At 43.6% G+C, this 21,293-nt stretch overlaps 1 protein-coding gene across 1 annotated transcript; it reads right to left on the bottom strand.

Moving 5' to 3' along the window:
• Positions 1-1,839: 1,839 nt before the first annotated feature.
• Positions 1,840-14,904, bottom strand: ATP6V1G3 (ATPase H+ transporting V1 subunit G3). The gene is made up of 3 exons (XM_083158061.1): positions 14,698-14,904; positions 7,048-7,148; positions 1,840-2,678 (listed from the first exon to the last, which is right to left on the bottom strand). The coding sequence occupies exons 1-3, from the start codon at positions 14,777-14,779 to the stop codon at positions 2,505-2,507; spliced, it is 357 nt and encodes a 118-aa protein (XP_083014187.1). The 5' UTR covers positions 14,780-14,904; the 3' UTR covers positions 1,840-2,504.
• Positions 14,905-21,293: the final 6,389 nt, after the last annotated feature.

Raw genomic sequence — 21,293 nt, 5'->3', positions numbered from 1 at the left:
AGCACAATATGTGCTGCTGAGTGATCAGAGAGCATCCTGAGGGGGAAAAAAAACTTCTTTTTTTTATCTTCAGATTAAAGTGGGGGTATGCCATACCCCCGTATACCGCCCCACTTCGACCACTGTATATATATATATATATATATATATATATATATATATATATATATATATATAAAGCAAGGTTCCCAGATATCCGTAAGGTCACCAGGAACAACACATCACTGCAGCAGTTTGTAGAAAGTTGAAAAAGATTTATTGCATAGCCTCAACAGGTCGTTTCGGGGTTAGTACCCCTTTCTCAAGAGGCAACAGCAAGTACTTGCCGTATATCTGGGAACCTTGCTTTCTATTGTATTTCTAAAAAGGCACGCAGCTCAATTCATTGTCTTTGTGGGAAGTGCCGGTCCATTGTCTGGATATATATATATATATATATATATATGGGATGCATATGCACTGCCAGCAGTCAGAATACCAACACCAAAGGAGGGAATCCTGAGTATACTTACCCTCACCCTCCTGACCCCTCAACCCTCCCTCCATCTGCAGACCAACCCTAACCCTCCCCACGAGTGCTTAACCACCATAACCTGCCACCTGAATCTAACTCTGCTGCCACACAGTGTAACCAGGGAAACTGGGTCATTTCCCGGTTGGCTGGTACTGATTTGTCCTCTTTTTCCCTATCTGGGCCGCGGGCCTCGGACCGCACTACCACAGCGGTTAGTGCCCGCAGCCGCAGCCACCCCTGGCTGCCCAGTGCCCACAGTCAATATGTCCGTTGATCGCTTGCGGGTGACTTCACCCGGTACTACAGTTTTACTAAGGCTGCTTTCGGGTGATGTCACCCGGGACTGAGCGGCTTCAGCATGTGTGGCCGCAAGCAGCGTGGCACCAGGCAAAGCTTGGTAAGTGACGACCCCCCCCCTAAAGCCGGGAGCCGGGTCCCGGCTCATTAGCATTAGCAAAGCTGGCTCACCCCCCCGCCCCCGCTCATTACCGTTACCTCCCCCGCTCATTACTGTTACCTCCCCCCTCCCCCCCGTGGGCTGCTTTCGGATATTTCCAGGACCAGATTTTGTTGCCAATCCACCCCTGAGTGTAACCCTAACCCCCTTCTAAGTGCCTAAACCTAGTACCCCGGGAACCCAGAACCTTAATAAAGCTCTGACCTGCCCTCTTATGTAACATCCCCTATTCAGCGGCGGTGCTGGCACAGGGCGGCAGAGAACCCTGCTACATTGCTGCTAAATGACCATTAGACTTCAGTTCTTTTGTGTTATGATATATAAAGGACATTTACAAATGCATGACCTGACCCCGGTTAAGAGGCATGGATAATTTAATACATATTTCTGTTATGTATTAGTCATCCCATCCTGTTTGGTTCCTCATAGGCTGAGTATTTCAGTAAGGCGCCCAATGCTGAAATATGACTGGTTAGTGTAAAGTAAGTTTGCATAGATTTATTAATTGTTCTCAGTTGTTAATTAGCAGACACAAATCCTTGTACATACACACACAGTTAAAAGCCTTTTGCTATTTCAAGTGGAAAGCAAAAAATCTTATGGGCATATGGAGCAATTAGTGGCAGAGTATCAAAGCAAGCGGAGAGGGAATATGCAAAACAGGTCAGTGTCAACTTGTATCGTCTTCGTTAGGGATCTAACGAGAATATGGAAATGATTGTGGATGATATGAGCCAGGAAAATAATTGAGCCGCTTATCTTGTTTAACCCTCTCATTACCAGAGGAGACAAAACACAAGTATTGTAATTCTAAATCTAAAATGTTTATTATGCAGTTCTACTGTACATGTCACAGACACATGGGCACAGCACACAATAATTTAATATCAGCATATGAAAAAGACTCATATCTTATAAAGTGGACATTTTAATTTGAAATTACATATATCGTAATGGTTTCCTATGGGAAATACATTCATGAAAACAAATTAAACAAATTAAAAGCAGGATTTGTCCCCTAAATTTCTGTTCTTTTCAAGAACAGTTCTACAAGTATCTCTTAGTTTATCTCAATCACTGTAAGAATGTAAAATACTATACATTACAGGTTCTCAAACTCGGTCCTCAGGACCCCACACAGTGCATGTTTTACAGGTCTCCTCACCGAATCGCAAGCAAAATAATTAGCTCCCCTTGGAAATCTTGTAAAATGTGTCAATGAGTAATGAATGCACATGTGAACCGAGTTTGAGAACCCCTGCTATACATCAGGCAATGACAGTGTTGTGAAATCAGTTCCAGCATAGAATGGCTTACATCTGCCACCTGGCAGTGTATACTTGTTCTTGTGCTTTCCCAGCACCTGGAGAGGCACTGTTTGGCCAAACCTGCTATTCATGGTGCGCGGATAAACTTTATGCAACAGTGGGTAAATGAGTTTTCACTTAAACATCAGCATGGTCTAACACATTGCTAACTGGCAAGTGGAAAGGTGGTCTCATTGGTGTAGCGTGGTGATAAACAGGAACGTATTTACAAAGTGTACTTGAAATTCACATGCAGTTCTGGTTTAACGTCATACGCCAGATCCAGAAGTTCCAGTAACACTTTTTCCTTATAATTCTGGTAGTTGGAATTATACACATGCATCTTCTCAGTGGTCTGCTCATCAATCTTCACTGAAAGGTTACCCTGTGATCCCATTATCTGGGGAGATATAACCAGAACATATCAATGCAATCCCCCAAATAATAAAGATAATAATAATAATAATAATAATAATAATAATAATCTTTTCCTCCGACTTCCTGTGACTTTTACATGGATGTGTTATTAAAATACTTTTTTTTTTTTTTACACATTGGATGTCCTTGCCTTAAGAACTACGTGCATGCGGGTGGTAAACAATAATTAAACATCACTCACTTTGTTTCCATTTTTTTTATCTAACATAGAAACATAGAATTTTATGTCAGATAAGAAACACTTGTACCATCTACTCTGCCCCTTTTTTAAACATGTTACCTCAAATCATATTTGATCCCTATTTTTTTGTAAGGATATCAATATCCCAAGCATGTTTTAATTGCTGTACTGTATTTCCCTCTACCACCTCTGATGTGAGGCTATTCCACTTATCTACTACTCTTCCTCAAATGTCCCCTGAATCTTCCTCCCTCTAGTTTTAGTGCATGTCCTCGTGTTCTGCTGCTCCTCTTCCTGTGAAGAATGTCTCCCACCTGTACCTTGTTAAAACCCTTGATATATTTGAAAGTTTCTATCATTTTCCCCCCTTTCCCTTCTCTGCTCTAAACTATACATACTAAGATATTTTAGTCTTTCCTGGTACGTTTTTTGATGTAGGCCATGCACCATTTTAGTTGCCCCTCCTTGTACAGCCTCTAATGTATTTATATCCTTCTGGAGATATGGCCTCCAGAACGAAACACAGTATTCCAGATGAGGCCGTACCAATGACATATACTGTACAGTGTCATTATTACTTCTTTCTTTCTACTGCTGATACCTCTCCCTATCAGAGGCGTTGCTAGGGTGGCGCCGGTGGAGCGTGTACTCCAGGCGCAACTACAGATTATGGCATTAATCTGTAGTTGCCAGGTACAAAGTTTCTGCTGTGTCCTGTGCGCCATCGCGTGTATGTGCTGGCCAGGGAGAGCTTGCAGTAAGTCATTGCTGCTCACCACCGCAGGCATACCTAACATTGCCATTCCATTAATTGCCTACTTCACTGCCCGGCTTGTCTGTCAGGTCGGCGGTGCAGACAGACATTCAGCACACCAGTCTCCACTGCCCGAACAGCCCCCGGTGACGCCGCAACCCGGCGGGGCTGGGGAGATGTAGGGAGTGTGAGGTGACTGGTAGAAGACCATCACCGCACTAACAGCCAGCAAACGGAGCTTACACAGCTGCGACGGCACCCGGTGACGTCCTTACCAGGCACGGCCGGAGAGTTGCCGGGTTGTGAGCTAAAACCCCGGAGGCGCTAACAGAAGCTGGGAAGCACCAGAGAATAACACAGACTGAGCCAGGCACCCAGCCCTGACGAGGGACCGACTCCATGGCGGGGGATGCAAATTCCTAAAGGTAAACCAGGGGTGTGCACTGCAGGGAATAAGGATGCCAGCTCCCTGCAACACATCCCCTGGTGTATCACAGCACAGCCCGGTGTTACCCTGTCATAAGGGGAGACTCATTGCCTCCATCAGCCCCACCGGTGCCCCATTTCTTAAACCTTATATGCATGCTTTGTGATTATTTTAGTTACTGTGTATTTTGTAGCATTTATTTACCTTTGTACTATTTGCAATATTATTTCAATAAATCACAAAAGTGATTATAGCACTTAAATTTCTCTATATATCATTATTGGATACAGCACCACCTGGTGGCGAGTACATAGATATATTTACACACAGTTGTGACACTGATAGGAATCTTATACAAACTAGGGTGGCAGCGCTCACTCTCATACATTTCAGCATTATTAAAAAGGATTGGGGGACATCCTTCGGGTTAAGCAGCAGCCATTTTAGGTCCACATTTGTAGGTAAGCGCAGAATAACTTTCTATTCTTATTCACTGCCGCGGCCACACGCCTGCATGTCTGTTTCATACCTCTGACTTCGGCTGGCCAACAGAATACAATGAAAGGGAACCCCTCCTCCTTCAGGTAACATCGGGCTGTTGGCTGCACAGTGAGGAGTTCACTTTAGCCATTACACTGCAATGTGTGGGGGGAGAGTGAGGGGGCGCCGTGACATGGGCCTGCTCCGGGTGCGCTGGCTGCACCCTACACCACTGCTCCCTATGCAACCAAGCATCTGACTCACCTTCTTTCTTTCTACTGCTGATACCTCTCCCTATGCAACCAAGCATCTGACTCACCTTCTTCATTGCTTTGTTACATTGACTACCTGCCTTTAAGTCCCCTGAAATAGTGACACCTAGATCCCTCTCTTCCTCAGTAGTTTCCATTATAGTGCCATTTATAATATATTGAGTCTTTGGATTTCTGAGACCCAAGTGCATGATTTTGCATTTTTTGGCATTAATCTGTAGTTGCCATGCTCTTGACCATTTCTCTAATCTACCTAGATCCTCAATCATTTGTTTTACCCCTCCTGGTGTGTCTACCCTGTTGCATACCTTTGTGTCATCTGCAAAAAGGCACATTTTACCCTCAATTCCATTTGCAATATCACCAATAAAGATATTAAAAAGCACTGGTTCAAGTACAGATGCTTGGGGTACTCCACTTGGAACATTTTCCTCCTTTGACTGTACTCCATTTACTACAACTCTCTGTTTTCTGTCCTGCAACCAATATCTTATCCATGTCTGGGGACATAGCAGACGTCTGAGGAATAAAGATACCCTTACGGGCATTTGGGTCAGAACCTTAACGTAAGTTCAGTTCCGATCATACATTATGTGGTGAATTTTCCCCAAGCCTGCTACTTCTGCCAGAAATGTAAAAGAAACCATTATATACATGAATGGTAGAAAATTAAAGTAAGTGTGGTGTCAAAGGGCGCAGTGGCCGATCTAATCATCTGAGACTCTCCCACCCACATTACACTGACTGCTTGCAACTGTCTGCACAGCACTGGTTTTTCCTGTTTCCCCCCTTTCTCCTCCATGTCGACCTTATGACCCTGTCGACATAGTGACCCTGTCGACCTAACCCATGTCGACCTTTAGACATGTCGACATTCCTGCATGTCGACATTCAGTCATGTTGACCTTAATGCATGTCGACCTAGTGGTGTCGACTTAATGCTTTTAGACATAATGCTTGTCCACCCAATGATCCCATTCCACAGGGAGGGGTCGGGGATAAATGTCTGGATTGCATCATTTAGCACTAAGGGCCAGGTGTATCAAGCTTCAAAAGTGATAAAATAGAGAGTGATAAAGAACCAGCCAATCACCTCTTAACTGTCATGTTGCAAACTGGGTTTGAGAAATGACAGGTAGGAGCTGATTGGCTGGATGTTCATCTCTCTTCACTTTATCACTTTTTGAAGCTTGATACATCTGGCCCTAAATGATGCATGTCTATGCAAAGTATCTATGTACTGTATCATTTGCATAGACGTTGCAGGCCTAATTCTCCAAGAGAGGAGACTGAAGACATAGGTAAGTACGGAATAATTTCACTCTTCCCACTCAGTGAATGTGCACAGCTTTATTAAACCTCTCCCCTTTATTGATGGTTACTCTAGTGGTTCCCAACCTCGGTCTTCAAGTACCCCAAACAGTTTAGGTTTTCCAAGTCACCAAGCATCAGCGCTGTATATCACCAACTGTCGCATTTTAAAAATCCAAAAGTGATCTGGAAAATGTGAACTGTTGGGGGTACTTGATGACCAAAAATGGAACCACTGACTTAAGCTGGCCATACATCTAAAGATTTATTGTCCAATCTGGTTGAACAAAAATTTGGTAATATCTGAATGACCATTTTTTTTGTCAGTTTTCCAGTATTTCGAAGCAAATGATCATCTGTCATTTTGTCCCATGAATTACCATATTTTTGTTCCAAACAGCGGGATTGGACAACAAATCTTTAGTTGTATGGCCAGCTTTAGACAACAAATGTTTCAGGCAAACGGCAGCCTGGTGAGAGTAGCAATCCATGTGAGGGGATGCGGTACAGTAATTGGGGTCCACTTGCTCAGTTGTTAACATTGACACCAAAAACATATGAAAACTCATGTTGACCTTTTCACGTGTCCACCTTTGCCATGTCAACCCTTTCCATCGGTTGACCTTTTGTCAATTTCGTCCTTGTACATGTCAACCTTTTCCTGTCAACCAAATGATTGTCAACCTAGGCATTGTCTGTGAGCTACACTACACCCCTCCTGCATTGTAGTGGTCCCTGTGTTTGGAAGCCAATGGCTAGTTGAAAGATTTTAAACTACTGTCTAAAATGAGACACTTTACCTTTATTTTAGTTTAGTGTTTTACTAATTCACAGTCATTTTTATCACATTTCCCTATTTATTTTTATATGTTCAAGTTTATTTGTTTCCCTGTGGGTGTCACTTACAGAAGTCTGGATACGTCGAAAGTCACTCTCTCTCTTGAGCTTGTACTGGTCAATCTCTGCTATTGCCTCTTCTTTTGCTTGTCTTAAGCGTTTATTTTTCCCTACACAAAAAAAACATTTAAATTGTGTTGCAAAGAATTCAATGTTAGTTATGCCTAAACCTTATAACAAAGAGTCATGTCAGTTAATTGGTATGTAGTTATACATTGTACTCAGCTTTGTTTTAAGAGAGGGTGAGGCCGATATGCAGCCAGACCCCCTCCGGGAGCAGCGACGGGAGCAGTAGGGTCTGAGCACTAGAGCACTCAGATCCTACTGCGCATGTGTGATTCTCTGGAAAAATGGCGCGGCTGCCTTTTTTCCTGTGATTTTTGTATCACTGCTGCTGTGGAGTGCTGTGAGCACAAGAGCACTTAGACTCCATTGCGCATTAATACAATAAAGAATATTCATAAATCACATGGGGCCAAATGTATTAAGCCTTAACAATAGATAAAGTGCACAGTGATAAAGAGTGATAAGTAGCAGCCAATTAGCCCCAATTGACATTTTTAAACACAACCTGTAACGTGACATTTAGGGACCGATTGTCTGGTACTTTATCACTCTCTATTTTATCACTTGTTAAGGCTTAAAACATTTGGTCCATGGAGTCTATATGCAAAAAGTCAATCAGAGCAGCTTTATAACACTCTAACCAATCAGAGCGCAGCCATAGCACCAAAGCAGATGCAAACAACACCATCATTATCATGGAAGCATCTACTTGGCCCTTCCCAATTCTGCTTCTCCATGTGATGGGAAGAATCTCAAGGGGCACAATATGAAAAGGAGTAAATCATACTTTGCCCAGGGGTGGATCTACTATGAAACTAATAAAGCTTAAGCTGTAGGACCTTATACTGCTATATAAAGCAAAACTTGTCTACTCTCCTGCAGAGGCGTAGCTACGGTGGAGCCGGCGGAGCATGTGCTCCGGGCGCCGCAATGTCACCGGGCGACGGAGCCGTGCACTCTGCCGCCGGCTCCTCCGCCCTGCTCGTCCGCACCACGCTGTGTCAAAGGGAAAAACCCGCGAGCGCTCTCACTGCGCTTGCGCCGGTTTGGAAAACCGGTGCCAGGGATGCGGCGGCGCCATGACGTCACAATGGCGCTCCCTCCCCTGCTCCAGTACAGCCCGCCGGCTCCTATGTGAAAGGACATTACTTTTCTTTGTTCCGCCCGCTCCATTCTCCAGCTGAGCCGCAGTGTATGAGGTGATGTATAGTATATAACGAATGAGGTGTATAATACAGGGGGTGCTGTGTGTGTATATAATGTATAAGGTGTATAATACAGGCGGTGCAGTGTGTGTGTATAATGTATGAGGTGTATATAATGTATAAGGTGTATAATACAGGGGGTGCTGTGTATATAATGTATAAGGTGTATAATACAGGGGGTGCTGTGTGTGGATATAATGTATGTGGTGTATATAATGTATGAGGTGCAGTGGTCGAAGTGGGGCGGTATACGGGGGTATGGCATACCCCCACTTTAATCTGAAGATAAAAAAAAAAAGTTTTTTTTCCCCCTCAGGATGCTCTCTGATCACTCAGCAGCACATATTGGCCCTTATTCTGAATCGGACGGTACGGCCCGCGTGCGGCCGTACCGCCGATGTTTTTAGTCTGCACATGCGCAGAGGTCAATCTGCGCATGTGCAGCCCCATTCGCCGCAGACGTATTTCGTCCGCCGCAAAGGGGGCGTATAGGGGCGTGAGGGGCTTCATACCCTCATTTCCCTATGTATACGCCCCACGTTTCATGGGCGTTCCCATGCAAACGCGGGGCGTATGCATGCTAATCAGGGTATGACGCCACTGATGGGGGCGGAAAGCTGGCGTCGCCGGATGTCAGCTCTCAGCCCCCATACAAGCTATCACACGGACGATTGTCCGTGTGGTCTCAGCTTGCGGGAGCTGCTGTGGCGTGCGGCCCTGCCTTCGATGGTCGACGACCATCGAATGCAGGGGGCAGCTCCCACCATGGTGGAGGCGTACGCCCCACCATTTTTATGCGGATCGCCAGCCGTCCGTGTACGGACGGCCGTGGCGATCCGTCTCGTGGGCGGGGATTGGTTTGTGCGGCCGGAGCACCGTGTGCGGCTCCGGCCGCACCAACCAGAATAAGGGCCATTGTGCTTTTGTAATACCCCTGTACAACGGGGCAGTCTGGCAGGGGACGTTGATGGACAGGGGGGTGTCCGAAGGTGCGCACTATATTCACTCTTTACTTTTCCATACCCCCACTTCAAAATTTCCATACCCCCACTTCAAAATTTCCACTTCGACCACTGATGAGGTGTATAATACAGGGGGTGCTGTGTGTGTATATAATGTATAAGGTGTATAATACAGGGGGTGCAGTGTGTGTATATAATGTATGAGGTGTATATAATGTATGAGGTGTATAATACAGGGGGTGCTGTGTATATAATATATGAGGTGTATAATACAGGGGGTGCTGTGTGTGGATATAATGTATGAGGTGTATATAATGTATGAGGTGTATAATACAGGGGGTGCTGTGTATATAATGTATGATGTGCACAGTGGCGTAACTATAGCTCCGCAGCCCCTGCCGATGCGGGGGGGCGCAGAGAAATTGGGGGCGCCGCCGGGGGGGCTGCGGGGCTATAGTTACCCGCGGTCTGCGTCTCGCCCGGCTCTCTGTCGGGACCTTCCTGACGTCACGGTCCCGGCCGGCTCCTGCTGCAATGAAAACTGACAATTAGAAAATGGCTGCCCCCATACTGCAGACAGTTTTCTGTCTGCAGTATGGGGGCAGCCATTTTCTAAGAGTCCGTTTTCATTGTAGCAGCAGGAGCCGGCCGGGACCGTGATGTCAGGAAGGTCCCGACAGAGAGCCGGGCGAGACGCAGACCGCGGGTAAGAAGGGGGGGCAGGTTAGGTGCGTGTGGGTGGGGGGGGCGCCGAATAAACGTGCGGCGGGGGGGGGGGCGCTAAATAGTTAGTTACGCCCCTGGATGTGCATATAATGTATGGAGTGTATAATACAGGGGTTGCAATGTATATAATGTATGAGGTGTATAAAATGTATGAGGTGTATAATACAGGGGGTGCTGTGTATATAATGTATGAGGTGTATAATGCAGGGGGTGCTGTGTATATTTATATATATATATATATATATATATATATATATATCTATCAAATATATGTAATAATGGGAAAGTGGGTGTGAGGAGAGGGTGTTGAGGAATTATAATTAATAATCATATTAATTATTAATATAATAAATATATAATATAATAAATAAGTACATTTATATTTATTAAGGATTGTATATACAATGCGATCTTGGTGGAATATTACCGCCCAGGATCGCGTTGTAATATGTGATCCTATCTCGGGGATGTATTATCCTGCACACACAGGGACAGGGCTTTGAAAGGAACCCATCCCTGCGATGCGCTCAGCCATATGCTGGGGGTGTGTGTGCGCATGTATGGTCAGTGCTGATCCCCACTTTTTTTCTTTTCAAATGTAACATGCCACCACATGTTAGCCACGCCCCCAATTCATTACAGGTGGTGGCCCTTGCTCTGGGCACCATGGCACCTAGCTACACCGCTGCTCTCCTGGAATGTCCAGAAGATTAATAACTCATGGGGAGCTCTCAGAAGAGCATGCAACCAGGGATTCCTGGCAGGATCTGGTGCCCACACTATTTTCCCAGTGATTTGTGTAGCACCAATGAGGAGGCAAGTATAATAAATGGATCAAGGTTATGCATTGTGGGCCTTCCCAGACCCAGGGGCCCATTTGCAATGCATCCCAGTACCCTTTACAGATACACCCATATATACCCACGGATTCAGTATTGAATCCCGGCGGTCGGGATCCCGGCGTTCAGAATCCCGACGCCGGAATCCCGACAGCCGAAATGCCGACAAGGGGGGGACGTGGATCGCCCCCCCCTTGCGGGCTCGCTGCGCTCGCCACGCAGCGGGCCCGGTGCCTCGCTACGCTCGGCACACTAATTTATTCTCCCTCCAGGGGTGTCGTGGACACCCCAGGAGGGAGAATGTGTCGGCATTTCGGCGGTCGGGATTCCGGCGTCGGGATTCTGAACGCCGGGATCCAGACCGCCGGGATATTAACTGCATCCCATACCCACCACCCAGCTAACCACTATTCACTACATAGAGCGTTCTGGGGCAGGATAATGATGAGGCAATTGTCAGCATTATGCTCCCTGTCATTGCTTATGGACCACCCTTCCAGGATGTCCATGGAGCACCAAACATGAATTAAATCTGTGGGCAGGCGACATGCGTTTTAATCTGATCTTCCATAAAATCACTAGATAGATTGTAGAAGACCCATAAAAACCATGGAATTTATTAGAACCATTTATTGGAATCAATAAATGTTTCGGCTACATATTAAATAAAATAAGTCTGCACCCATATTTGTTGGAGGCCTAGTAAGTACTGTACGGTTTTTCATGACCGATTGCGCAGTAAAAAAAAAAAAAGGTATCTTATTCATTCAGTGCATGCAAATAAGCAGCTAAAATCAGCAGAGCACAAACAATGTAACACTGTAATACGGAAGCATTTCCTCTTTACACACTTTTCTTACTTACCAACACACACATTTACTGTAACCTAACTAATGTATGAAAACCTCAAACAGGAAGATAAAAGGCTGCTACAACAACTGGGGTGCTGGCTGCTCAGTTGCGACAACAAACCAAGGAGAATAGCCAAAAGTTTCAGCATTTTGCAGTGTGCAAAATATATTTATTTTGTATTTGCTACAAAGTATTCTTCAACTAAAGAAAATATATATGCACAAATGTTCACCCACACAGTGCATAAACTAGAAACGGTTAAATGTCTGTATGCATTGGTTGGTTGTTGTGTGTAAACACTGCAGGCAATCAGCACCAGCCTGCCACTGTGTAAAGCACACTCATAGCAAGCAGCCAATGTTTGTGGTACTAACACAGAGGCTGTATGTACTGTAGCAGGCTGGATCCTGATCGCACCGGGCAGGAAGGACAATCCTGACTACAAAGGGTATATGCCAAGGTCCTTGGCTTGCATTTGTCCTTTGCATTACCTGAGTACTACACTGTATAAGGAAATGAGTATACAATTTTTTTTTTTTTTTTTATATTATTATGTTTGATCGAAAGAAAGTTCTTAAGTTCAAAGGCTGCTAGGTGACGAGCAGTGGATGTATTCTTACAGAATAAAGGGAAATATAGATCTATTTGTGAATAGACACATAGATTTTGTGCCTATTCAATAGTCTTGGAAATAAATCTGCTTTGGGGTTAGGCGGTGAACATATTGTATTCTCTAGTAAGTTTATGATCCTACAGAAAACCCTATAAAGTTTAAGTGAATTTTTGATCAAAGCCAGTGATCATTGCTGGTTCCCTTTGATATTACCTCCCTTTGTTACTCTATCATTTCCAGATGCATTTATCTTAACATATTTGGAACAGTGGATACAAAGGGTTTGTGATACAAGCAAGCGAGGTATTTGTGAAACCGGGAAGGACAAATGTAGTAACACATGTCTGGGATCAAACTGCTTCAGGGACACTGAGATGTAATTGCTGTTATCTATGTGTCTAACAGAATAACAGAGATATGTCTGTTAGTTTGTAGGTAAGAAATACTAGTGGGGCAGATTTATTAAGCTTGGAGAAGAGATAACCTGGAGATAAAGCGGAGAAAAGGTAAAAGGAGATAAAGCACAGCCAATCAGCTCCCAACTGTCTTTTTCAAACACAGCTGATTGGCTGTGCTTTACCTCCTTTTACCTTTTCTCCGCTTTATCTCCAGTTTATCTCTTCTCCAAGCTTAATAAATCTGCCCCAGTGCTGTCCTGGTATAACAATGGGCAGAATACGCTACAGCTCAGGCTTTCCTGTATTGTATACACACAATGGCATCTGCAGACTGTTGCACTGAACATTACAATGACTTTTCTCCGGAGAATATTGCACAAGGAGAACAGTATACCTGTACTTTATACTCCTTATTGGATTGTTGGATTTTTTTTATTTTTTAGCTAAAATGCATCTAAAACAGGGTCATTGCTCCCTGGTTGTGATCATATGGTCGACCACAGGAGGGTAACATTCATTAGGGCCACCACTGAAGGTCGAGAGGCCTTAGGTTGACACCCTCAAAAGGTCAACATGGGTTGAGGTCGACAGGGTCATTAGGTCCGCAGCAGCATTAGGTCAACATTGGGAAGGTCGAAAAGGGGTTTTCACAGTTTTTTTTTACCCAAATGTGGACACAGTCGACATGGACACCATAATGGACACCGTAATGGTGCACCGTGTCTCCTCGCACGGCTCGCCGTGCTTCGCCACTATTTTATTCTCCCTCCACACCCTATTGGATGGTAGGGCATGAAATACCACCTGTCAGCATGTCAAAAAAAAAAAAAACTTAAAAAAACTGATGTCGACCTCTTGACTGTCAACCTTCCCCATGATGACCTAATGCTTGTGTTGACATAATTACCCCAGCGACCTACAGCTATGTCGACATTTTGAGGGTGTCAACCTTCAGTGGTTGACCTAATGAATGTTGACCTTCATTCACTGTAAACCCCAATGGGATATGGTTGTGCTAGGTTGGCAGTATGAATACCCTACTATCCACTAAAGCATTGAGGGAGAATAGACTGGTGGGCCGAGCGCAGCGAGCCACGAGAGGAGATGGGGTACACTGATACGGCATCCATGTCCATTTACGTTGACATTAGGCACAAAAAATTGAGAAACTCATGTCGACCTTTTTGACTGTGGACTTTCCCATTGTCGACCTAATGCTTGTGTTGATCTTCCGACCCTGTCGACCTTAGGCCTGTGGACCTATTGTATGTGTCAACCTAAGCCCTGTCGACCTTTAGTGGTCAACCTAATGTATGTCAACTTTCATATAGTCGACCCTATGACCCTGTGATCACACAAATAATGAATACAGCATTCACTAGTTTCATGGACTGGGCTGCTTTAATGCATGTGTGACACAATGGCCGTCCTCCATAAGAAGTAATGAGGCCTATTTGCTGGTGCAGTTCAGCAGGATCCCTGCACGGCTGAATACACCACAGTACAGTGGATCATTGGTGAAAGCGTCTGCACAGCCACAGGCAACAGCCCTGTGTCACTAGTTGTGCAAGTAAATGAAAATGAGTGGTGTCAAAATATCACTGGAATAGAATTTCATTGAAATGTACAGGGATACGTTAGAAATAATAATAATAATAATAATAATAATAAAATATGGCAAATATAAATTTACAGAGCTGTTAAGTGACAATGTAAAGCATGTCATGTTATGCATATTGATTTGATGATTGGCAGTTTAATAATTTGCAAATTATTACATAAAAAAAGTTAAAGTCATAAAGGGACAATAGACCTCTGGATATTATAAATACTGTTCCAAACAATCAGTTATCATTAGAAAGATAACGTTACAAGTAACAAGTCCTAATACTCTATTCTGAAAATAGCCTATGAATATCCTAATCACAATTTAAAAAATAATAATATTAATGATCTTAGAAACTATTACATATTTAAATACAATGAGAATACACTGACTTTTTTTGGCTTCTTCGAGTTTATCCTTTGCTCTTTTCTCTGCCTGAAGGAGCTGCTGGATGCCCTGGGATTGGCTAGCCATTTTTACTCTTCTGCTGTTCTGTTCTCTGCCCTCTGCTTCTATCCTCTGCCTGTAATATGCTGTTCCTTTTATACTGACATCTGTCTGCTGTTTGTTGTCACAACATTGAGCGGCTATCTGTGGAACTGGATGGAGCACTACAAGGCTGGTTTGCATCTTCAAAGCAAAAACAAAGAAAAAAGTCTACACATAACATTTTTATATGAATATTTCTTTACAGGGGAGATGTATGAAACAGTGATAAGGGCTGCCATCAAATTGGGGCAGAATTCGGCGGGAATTAGGCCCTATGTGATAAAGGCAGACGAAATGCATGGTAACAATATATCCTTTATTATATTATTAGCTGCCTTTATTACATAATGTGTATGCAGCTTAACATTTAGTAAAGGACAAACAGAGGGGCTAATTCACTACCGCTCCCTAAGCAGCAGTTCTTCGCACACCGCCAGTCCGAACGCCCCCCTCCAATAGCAGAGACTGTGCTAAAGACAGTTTTAATAAAAGTACATATGTATATAAAAAGCTAGGTAATGATACATTTCAAACATAAAAAGACAGAAAAAATATCGCTAATTTGATTAATTAGTTAGATCATGCAGTCATCTTTGTAGTAGAACGTTCCCCTGGTCCGGCCCTGTGTTTGCCCCCAGACCTCGCTGAAGCCGTCAGGGTTTGCAGAAATGCACATGCGCAAACCCCGTCCATCAGAGCTGGAGCTGATTTCAGATCGCTACCAGCGATCCTGAAGCAGCCCTAGTGTTATATTAATCAATTCATAGTCAAATATGTTATACTAGTATAAGCAGACCTTTGGAGCAGTATGACCATTGGCACAAGACTTTAATCCTCTACAAGGCTATTACTGGATTGGCAAGCATTTCATCTATTACAGCGAACTTCATCCACCAGCATTTGGGAGGCTCCACCAGGTCCTTCATTACCCTCCAGTGGCCCTTTACCAGCAGTGCCCTTTACCAGCAGTGCCCAACCGCATCCTCGTGAGGACATACCCAAGCCGAAAATTTCCCATAATCATCAGTGGTGAGACTTTTACAAAATCATAAAGCTGTTGTTCATCTATTCAGCCATTCCTATTAGAGGACTCCATCAAAGCCATATATTTCTTCTGCTGACAAAAGGCTGCTCTATAAAATTACCAAGTGGTATATCAATTGTTTTTAAACCTTCTATATATTTTAATAAATGTGTTTTATTTTCAGGCAAACCCATGTAATTGCATTTTTAATTAATAGCGCTGCATCATATATGTTTATTTATGTTTGTTCTTTGGTATTTGCTTTAGAGGTTTACTATAAACCTCACCCAAGCAGCAGATAATCTGTATTGAAACACCCAGTTCCCCTCTTTTTACTTTGGTAAAAAATCTCCTTGCGTCTCCATGGATATGGCTACATCCAATCAGGGCTGAGCTCAGCTCTTATTGCTTCATGGGAACGCTTGACATTACTCGGATTTCCCTCAGTTGGGTGAGGAGATGCAGGTGTGTATACACACCTGCCACTCCTCAAGTCCAGTGGTCACGTTCTTCTTTTGTTTTCAACCCCTGGATTGCCCTACTGGACAAGGGAACTGACCTGTGGGGGAGGGTGGCATAGAATGTCTGAAGGACATAGAACACAGAACCTTCGCGTCACAGACCTGAGGTTCCACCTGTGAGCAGGTGGGCAACAAATCTCTGGTGGCAAATGTATTGCCTTCAATAATGCCTCCTGAACGCCTGGGTGTCTGTGTCATTGTCATCACCTGTGCTTACGTTGTGGGAGAAACCATGTGGTTTCCAGGTTTTTTTAAGATTGCCTGTAATGTCAAGCTCTCCCGTGAAGCAATAAGAGCTGAGCTCAGACCTGATTGGATGTAGCCATATCCATTGCCAAGAAGATACCTCCTTGTTTGTATATTTGAAAATCCCTGCAGTAGCCTAGAAGGATGTTCCGAGTGAAGGCTCTCGCTACAACCCGCTCGGCATCAGCTGTACTCAGTGAGCCTTTGATGTTTGTGCAGCGGGGAGCAAGCCTCACTGACCTGAGATGTTTGAGCAGGTACTCCATATGCAGCTTCCAAGAGTAAGCAGGTGGTGAATTTGTCAGCAATGGATGGCTGGGTATATCCTATTTATCCTTTAGGATAAAAATTGGGGCTCATACATACTCTCACCTGCCAGGACTTTTTGTCACCCCTAGAGATCGCATCTAAACAACCGCTACCTCTTATACCCTGCCGTCCATTGCTGACGAATTCACCACCTGCTTACTCTTGGAAGCCGCATACGGAGTACCTGCTCAAACATCTCAGGTCAGTGAGGCTTACTCCCCGCCGCACAAACATCAAAGGCTCGCTGAGTACAGCTGATGCCGAGTGGGTTGTAGCGAGAGTCTGCACTCGGAACGTCCACCTAGGCTATTGCAGGGATTTTGAGATATACAAACAAGGAGGTACTGCTACAATTTAACTTAAAGGTTGTAAAGTTTTTCTCAAATGACTGTGGATATTTCTACCACCACACAATAGTGGATTTCAATATCTGTATCCCTCTTTTATGGGAATAAAAGGACTGCAGAATTATCAAATATTTCATTCCATCTACCCTGTTTTGTACAGGGAATATTATCCGTTGACTCCTTATATAAAAATAAGTTTTTCCTATCAATTTAAAATTCTGCAGGTGTTATACCATTCTAGAGCTGGTTCAAGTAAATGTTTATTATTTCTCTGTACACTTTCAGAGGAGTTGCCCTGTTGCACTATTTTTGAAATTATTATATATATTGTACATGTTGGTTTTATGTTTATTTCTAATTTATTTAATTTTAACTAATAAATCTCAAATAATTTTCTATATATTCTTTCAGATGTGTGGCGCTCTCTTTTATTCATGTATATATATATATATATATATATATATATATATATATATATATATACAAATACATATGTGTATAAGACTGATTGGTCTCAACTATCTACCGTAAGTATTTGCCATTTCCATTAGAAATTTCCAGAATTTCCTCTGGGAGCAGCCTGTATATATATCTCCCTAAACTAAACTAACACATGTTAGTATATATCGAATAGTGGAGCGAACACTTGATTATCGCGCCCGATTGTTTTCTTTTATTAACAACTAGAAGAGATATAAGGCTAAATTCTATGTAGTCGGTCCGGTGTATAATACAATCTATGAACTAACTTGTAATACATTTCTGAATGATTGATACATTTGGAGATCTTAAAACAGGATTGGAAGATGTATTTCCAGACTACGTCATTGAATATATTAGGAAGATCTTTTTCCCATCTGGCCTGTGAAGGAAACACCCCTCTTGGGTTTCCATGAACAAATACGGGTACCACCTAGAGATACCACCTCTATTAGATTGGGACGTAAGAAGAAACGTCAATATTTTAGAAAGACCTATTTGGATGGGAAGCTTTGGAAGATAACTATGAAGCCAGTGCAGCACTTGGAGGTATTTATAGAACTCTTGCTTAGCGATTTTACATTTCTTTTGAAGATGGGAGAAAGAGACAAAATTTCCATCTAAAAGGACATCCTGGAGACACTTGAGACCTAGATCGTGCCACGTAGTTAATTGTAAGCCCTGATTCATAAGGGCTATAGCTCCAAAAGACAGTAGCCGGGGAAGAGCTACATTAAGGTTTTTTTTTTCAGATTTTCAATATCTTTATTTATTTTTACAAAAAGACACTAACAATACACACAATTATATCAGCATTAAAAAAAGTGCAACAACAATTCGCTCATCTGAATTCTTATATTACTTAGTTTATGCCGTTTCCATGGTTTGGGTCTGGGGGGGGATTCGGAATATTTTATCCATCTAGCTTCATACTCGTTAACTCTCTAGCTATCTTCACTTATTTATTTGGAGGATTCGCCTATGTTTCAGAACTCTCCCCCCAATCTACTTATATGGCTGAGTGCTTCCGAATGTGGGGGCACGGTGCCTGATAAATCTATTACACTCTTCTATTATAAGATATGTTATTGTGATTAATAGTGATAATCATTCTCGTGGTTATTCTCCACCAGTATGGTTAATAAACAAAACAATCAATATTGTGTTTATATACATTAAAGTTTGATGAAATCGTACCTTACCAAGTTGATATAGTAATTTGAACTTCCTTGCAGCCATTAACCCTAGCAGAAACTAAATGTGTAGGCATCCAAAGCAGGTCTGGCAGAGTGAAGGGAAGCACAGCATTTTGCTCCAAAGTCACAAGCCGAATGATGTTTCTCCAAGTTGGGATACACTACCCCTCCAGCAGTCTTAGCAGTGGTCAAGGTCGCACCTCCCCAAATATAATTAGATAGTACTAAGTTAAATTTATTACCAATAACTTTAGGGAAAGGTGGAGGGATAGCACAAAATAGGTACATTAATTTCAGAAACAGAACCATCTTTGCAGCAGCCACCCGAACCCCCCATGAAACTTCTTGCATTATCCAATCCTAATTGAGCATTCCAAATGCTCAAAAGAGTAGATCAAAGTTGCAGTCCAATAAATACACTCCCTAGAGAGATTAACTCCCAAGTATCTAATTGATCTAAGTTGCCACGTATATTTATAATTATCTTTCATGCACTTAAGCACATCATCTGATATATTAAGTGGGATGGCCTCAGTCTTTGTAGAATTCAGCTTGTAATAGGAAATCTCTATATAAGAGTCTAGGACAGAGTGTTAATGTGGAGAAGGTTCATGCTCAACAGCCAAAGCAAAAATCAAGGGCGATAACGGACATACTTGGCGAATGCCGTTAGCAATATTAAACTTAAGGTGCCCATACCCGTTACAATTATTGTATACTGTACAATATTGTATACAATATCTCATCGCATTGCATAGGTTTTACAATGCAATGAGATGAGATCTAGTACAAAAATTATGTGCAGCACTTTTTGAGCTGTGCGATGAGATATGTGACGGGAGCGTGCATCCCATCGCACATAACAATAATACCGTGTATGGGCACCTTTAGACACAGTATAAAGCCAGAATAGAATGAAGTATCCTATCCGTGAACCCAAAATGCCATAGGGTAGCTTGCATATATTCCAAATTAAGCCTGTCAACAGCTTTCCCTGCAACTGACAGTGTTCAATTATATTGATAACCCTTTGTGTGTTATCCAATGCTTCCCTGTCCAACACAAAGCCTACCTGATCATGATTAATCAGGCTAGGTAGTGTAATCACTATCATTTTAGCAAGGAGTTTAATATCTGTGTTCAGTAAAGCTATGGGGCGATAATTCTGAACAACTATGGGTAATTTACCTGGTTTTGGGATAGAAACAATCTGGGCCTCTAGCATTTCCTCTGGGAAATGGGTGGTTTTGGATGCTTCATTATAGACTGATACAGGACCAGGGCAAGGGTAGGTTTAAACTTTTTTTAAAGTTGGAGGGGTAACCATCTGGACCAGGGGCTTTATCCAATGGAAAAGAATCTATGGCTGCCTCAACTTCACCTAGCGTCCATGGGGAGCTAAGATATTCACAGGTCTCTGAATGAATAGTAGGAAGGGATAGCTCTTTCAGAAATCTATCCCTGCACCCTTTTGATTTATTTCAGCAGCGGTAGGCAGAGAAGAGACTGGCTTCCAGTGTTGGGAGTAGAAGAGCCCGGCATCTGGTGTTGAGGAGAAAAGCCTGCCTTCCAGAGCCAGGGAGCAGGAGTGCCCAGCTGTCAATTCTGAGGAGAGCCCAGCATCTGGTGTTGTGGATAAGGAAAGCATCGCGGGCATTGAATGCACTAAAAAATCGGGTGCGATGCGACTGACGCGATGCCCGCGATTTCCCATAGGGAACAATGTTAAATGTCTCAATTGACCCGATTTTCCTGTTCAATGCCTCAATTGACCCGATTTTTCCATAGAAAACAATGTTAAATGGCCCACAGAGGCCAAATAGGCACCCTGAAGTGTGAAATGGCCCCCACAATTGTTAACGCCACCCCACGATCAACGTGAACCCAAAGCGTGGCGAGCGCAGCGAGCCCGCGAGGGGCAGCGGTACGCGTCCTACGACCTTTTAATACCCCCACTAGCCACGTCGGCGTGAAGTTGAGAATAGAAAGTGTGGCGAGCGCAGCGAGCCACCGAGCCCGAAGCGTGGCGAGCGCAGCGAGCCCCGCGAGGGGACGCGGACAGCTGTAAAGCCCGCGAGGGGACGCGGATACCTGTGAAGGTATCCGCGTCCCCTCGCGGGGCTCGCTGCGCTCGCCACACTTTCTGTTCTCAACTCCACGCCGACGTGGATAGTGGGGGTATGAAAAGGTCGTAGGACGCGTACCGCCACCCCTCGCGGGCTCGCTGCGCTCGCCACGCTTCGGGTTGACGTTGATCGTGGGGTGGCGTTAACAATTGGGGTGGCCATTTCACACTTCAGGGTGCCTATTTGGCCTCTGTGGCCCATTTAACATTGTTTCCTATGGAAAAATCGGGTCAATTGAGGCATTGAACAG

This window comes from Crinia signifera, chromosome 8, assembly GCF_055691185.1.
Source record: "Crinia signifera chromosome 8, ASM5569118v1, whole genome shotgun sequence".
NCBI lineage: Eukaryota > Metazoa > Chordata > Amphibia > Anura > Myobatrachidae > Crinia > Crinia signifera.
The sequence above is the reverse complement of the archived record's forward strand: the minus strand, read 5'-3'. Positions and strand labels throughout refer to the sequence as shown.

What these genes read in the sequence shown, in the direction of transcription:
- ATP6V1G3 (XM_083158061.1), bottom strand. Translation starts at nt 14,779, where the DNA reads ATGGCTAGCCAATCCCAGGGCATCCAGCAGCTCCTTCAGGCAGAGAAA. An exon ending in ACTCGAAGAAGCCAAAAAAA is followed by an intron (nt 7,149 to 14,697) that starts GTCAGTGTATTC and finishes TTTTTTGTGTAG; the next exon opens with GGAAAAATAAACGCTTAAGA. An exon ending in TTCGACGTATCCAGACTTCT is followed by an intron (nt 2,679 to 7,047) that starts GTAAGTGACACC and finishes ATATCTCCCCAG; the next exon opens with ATAATGGGATCACAGGGTAA.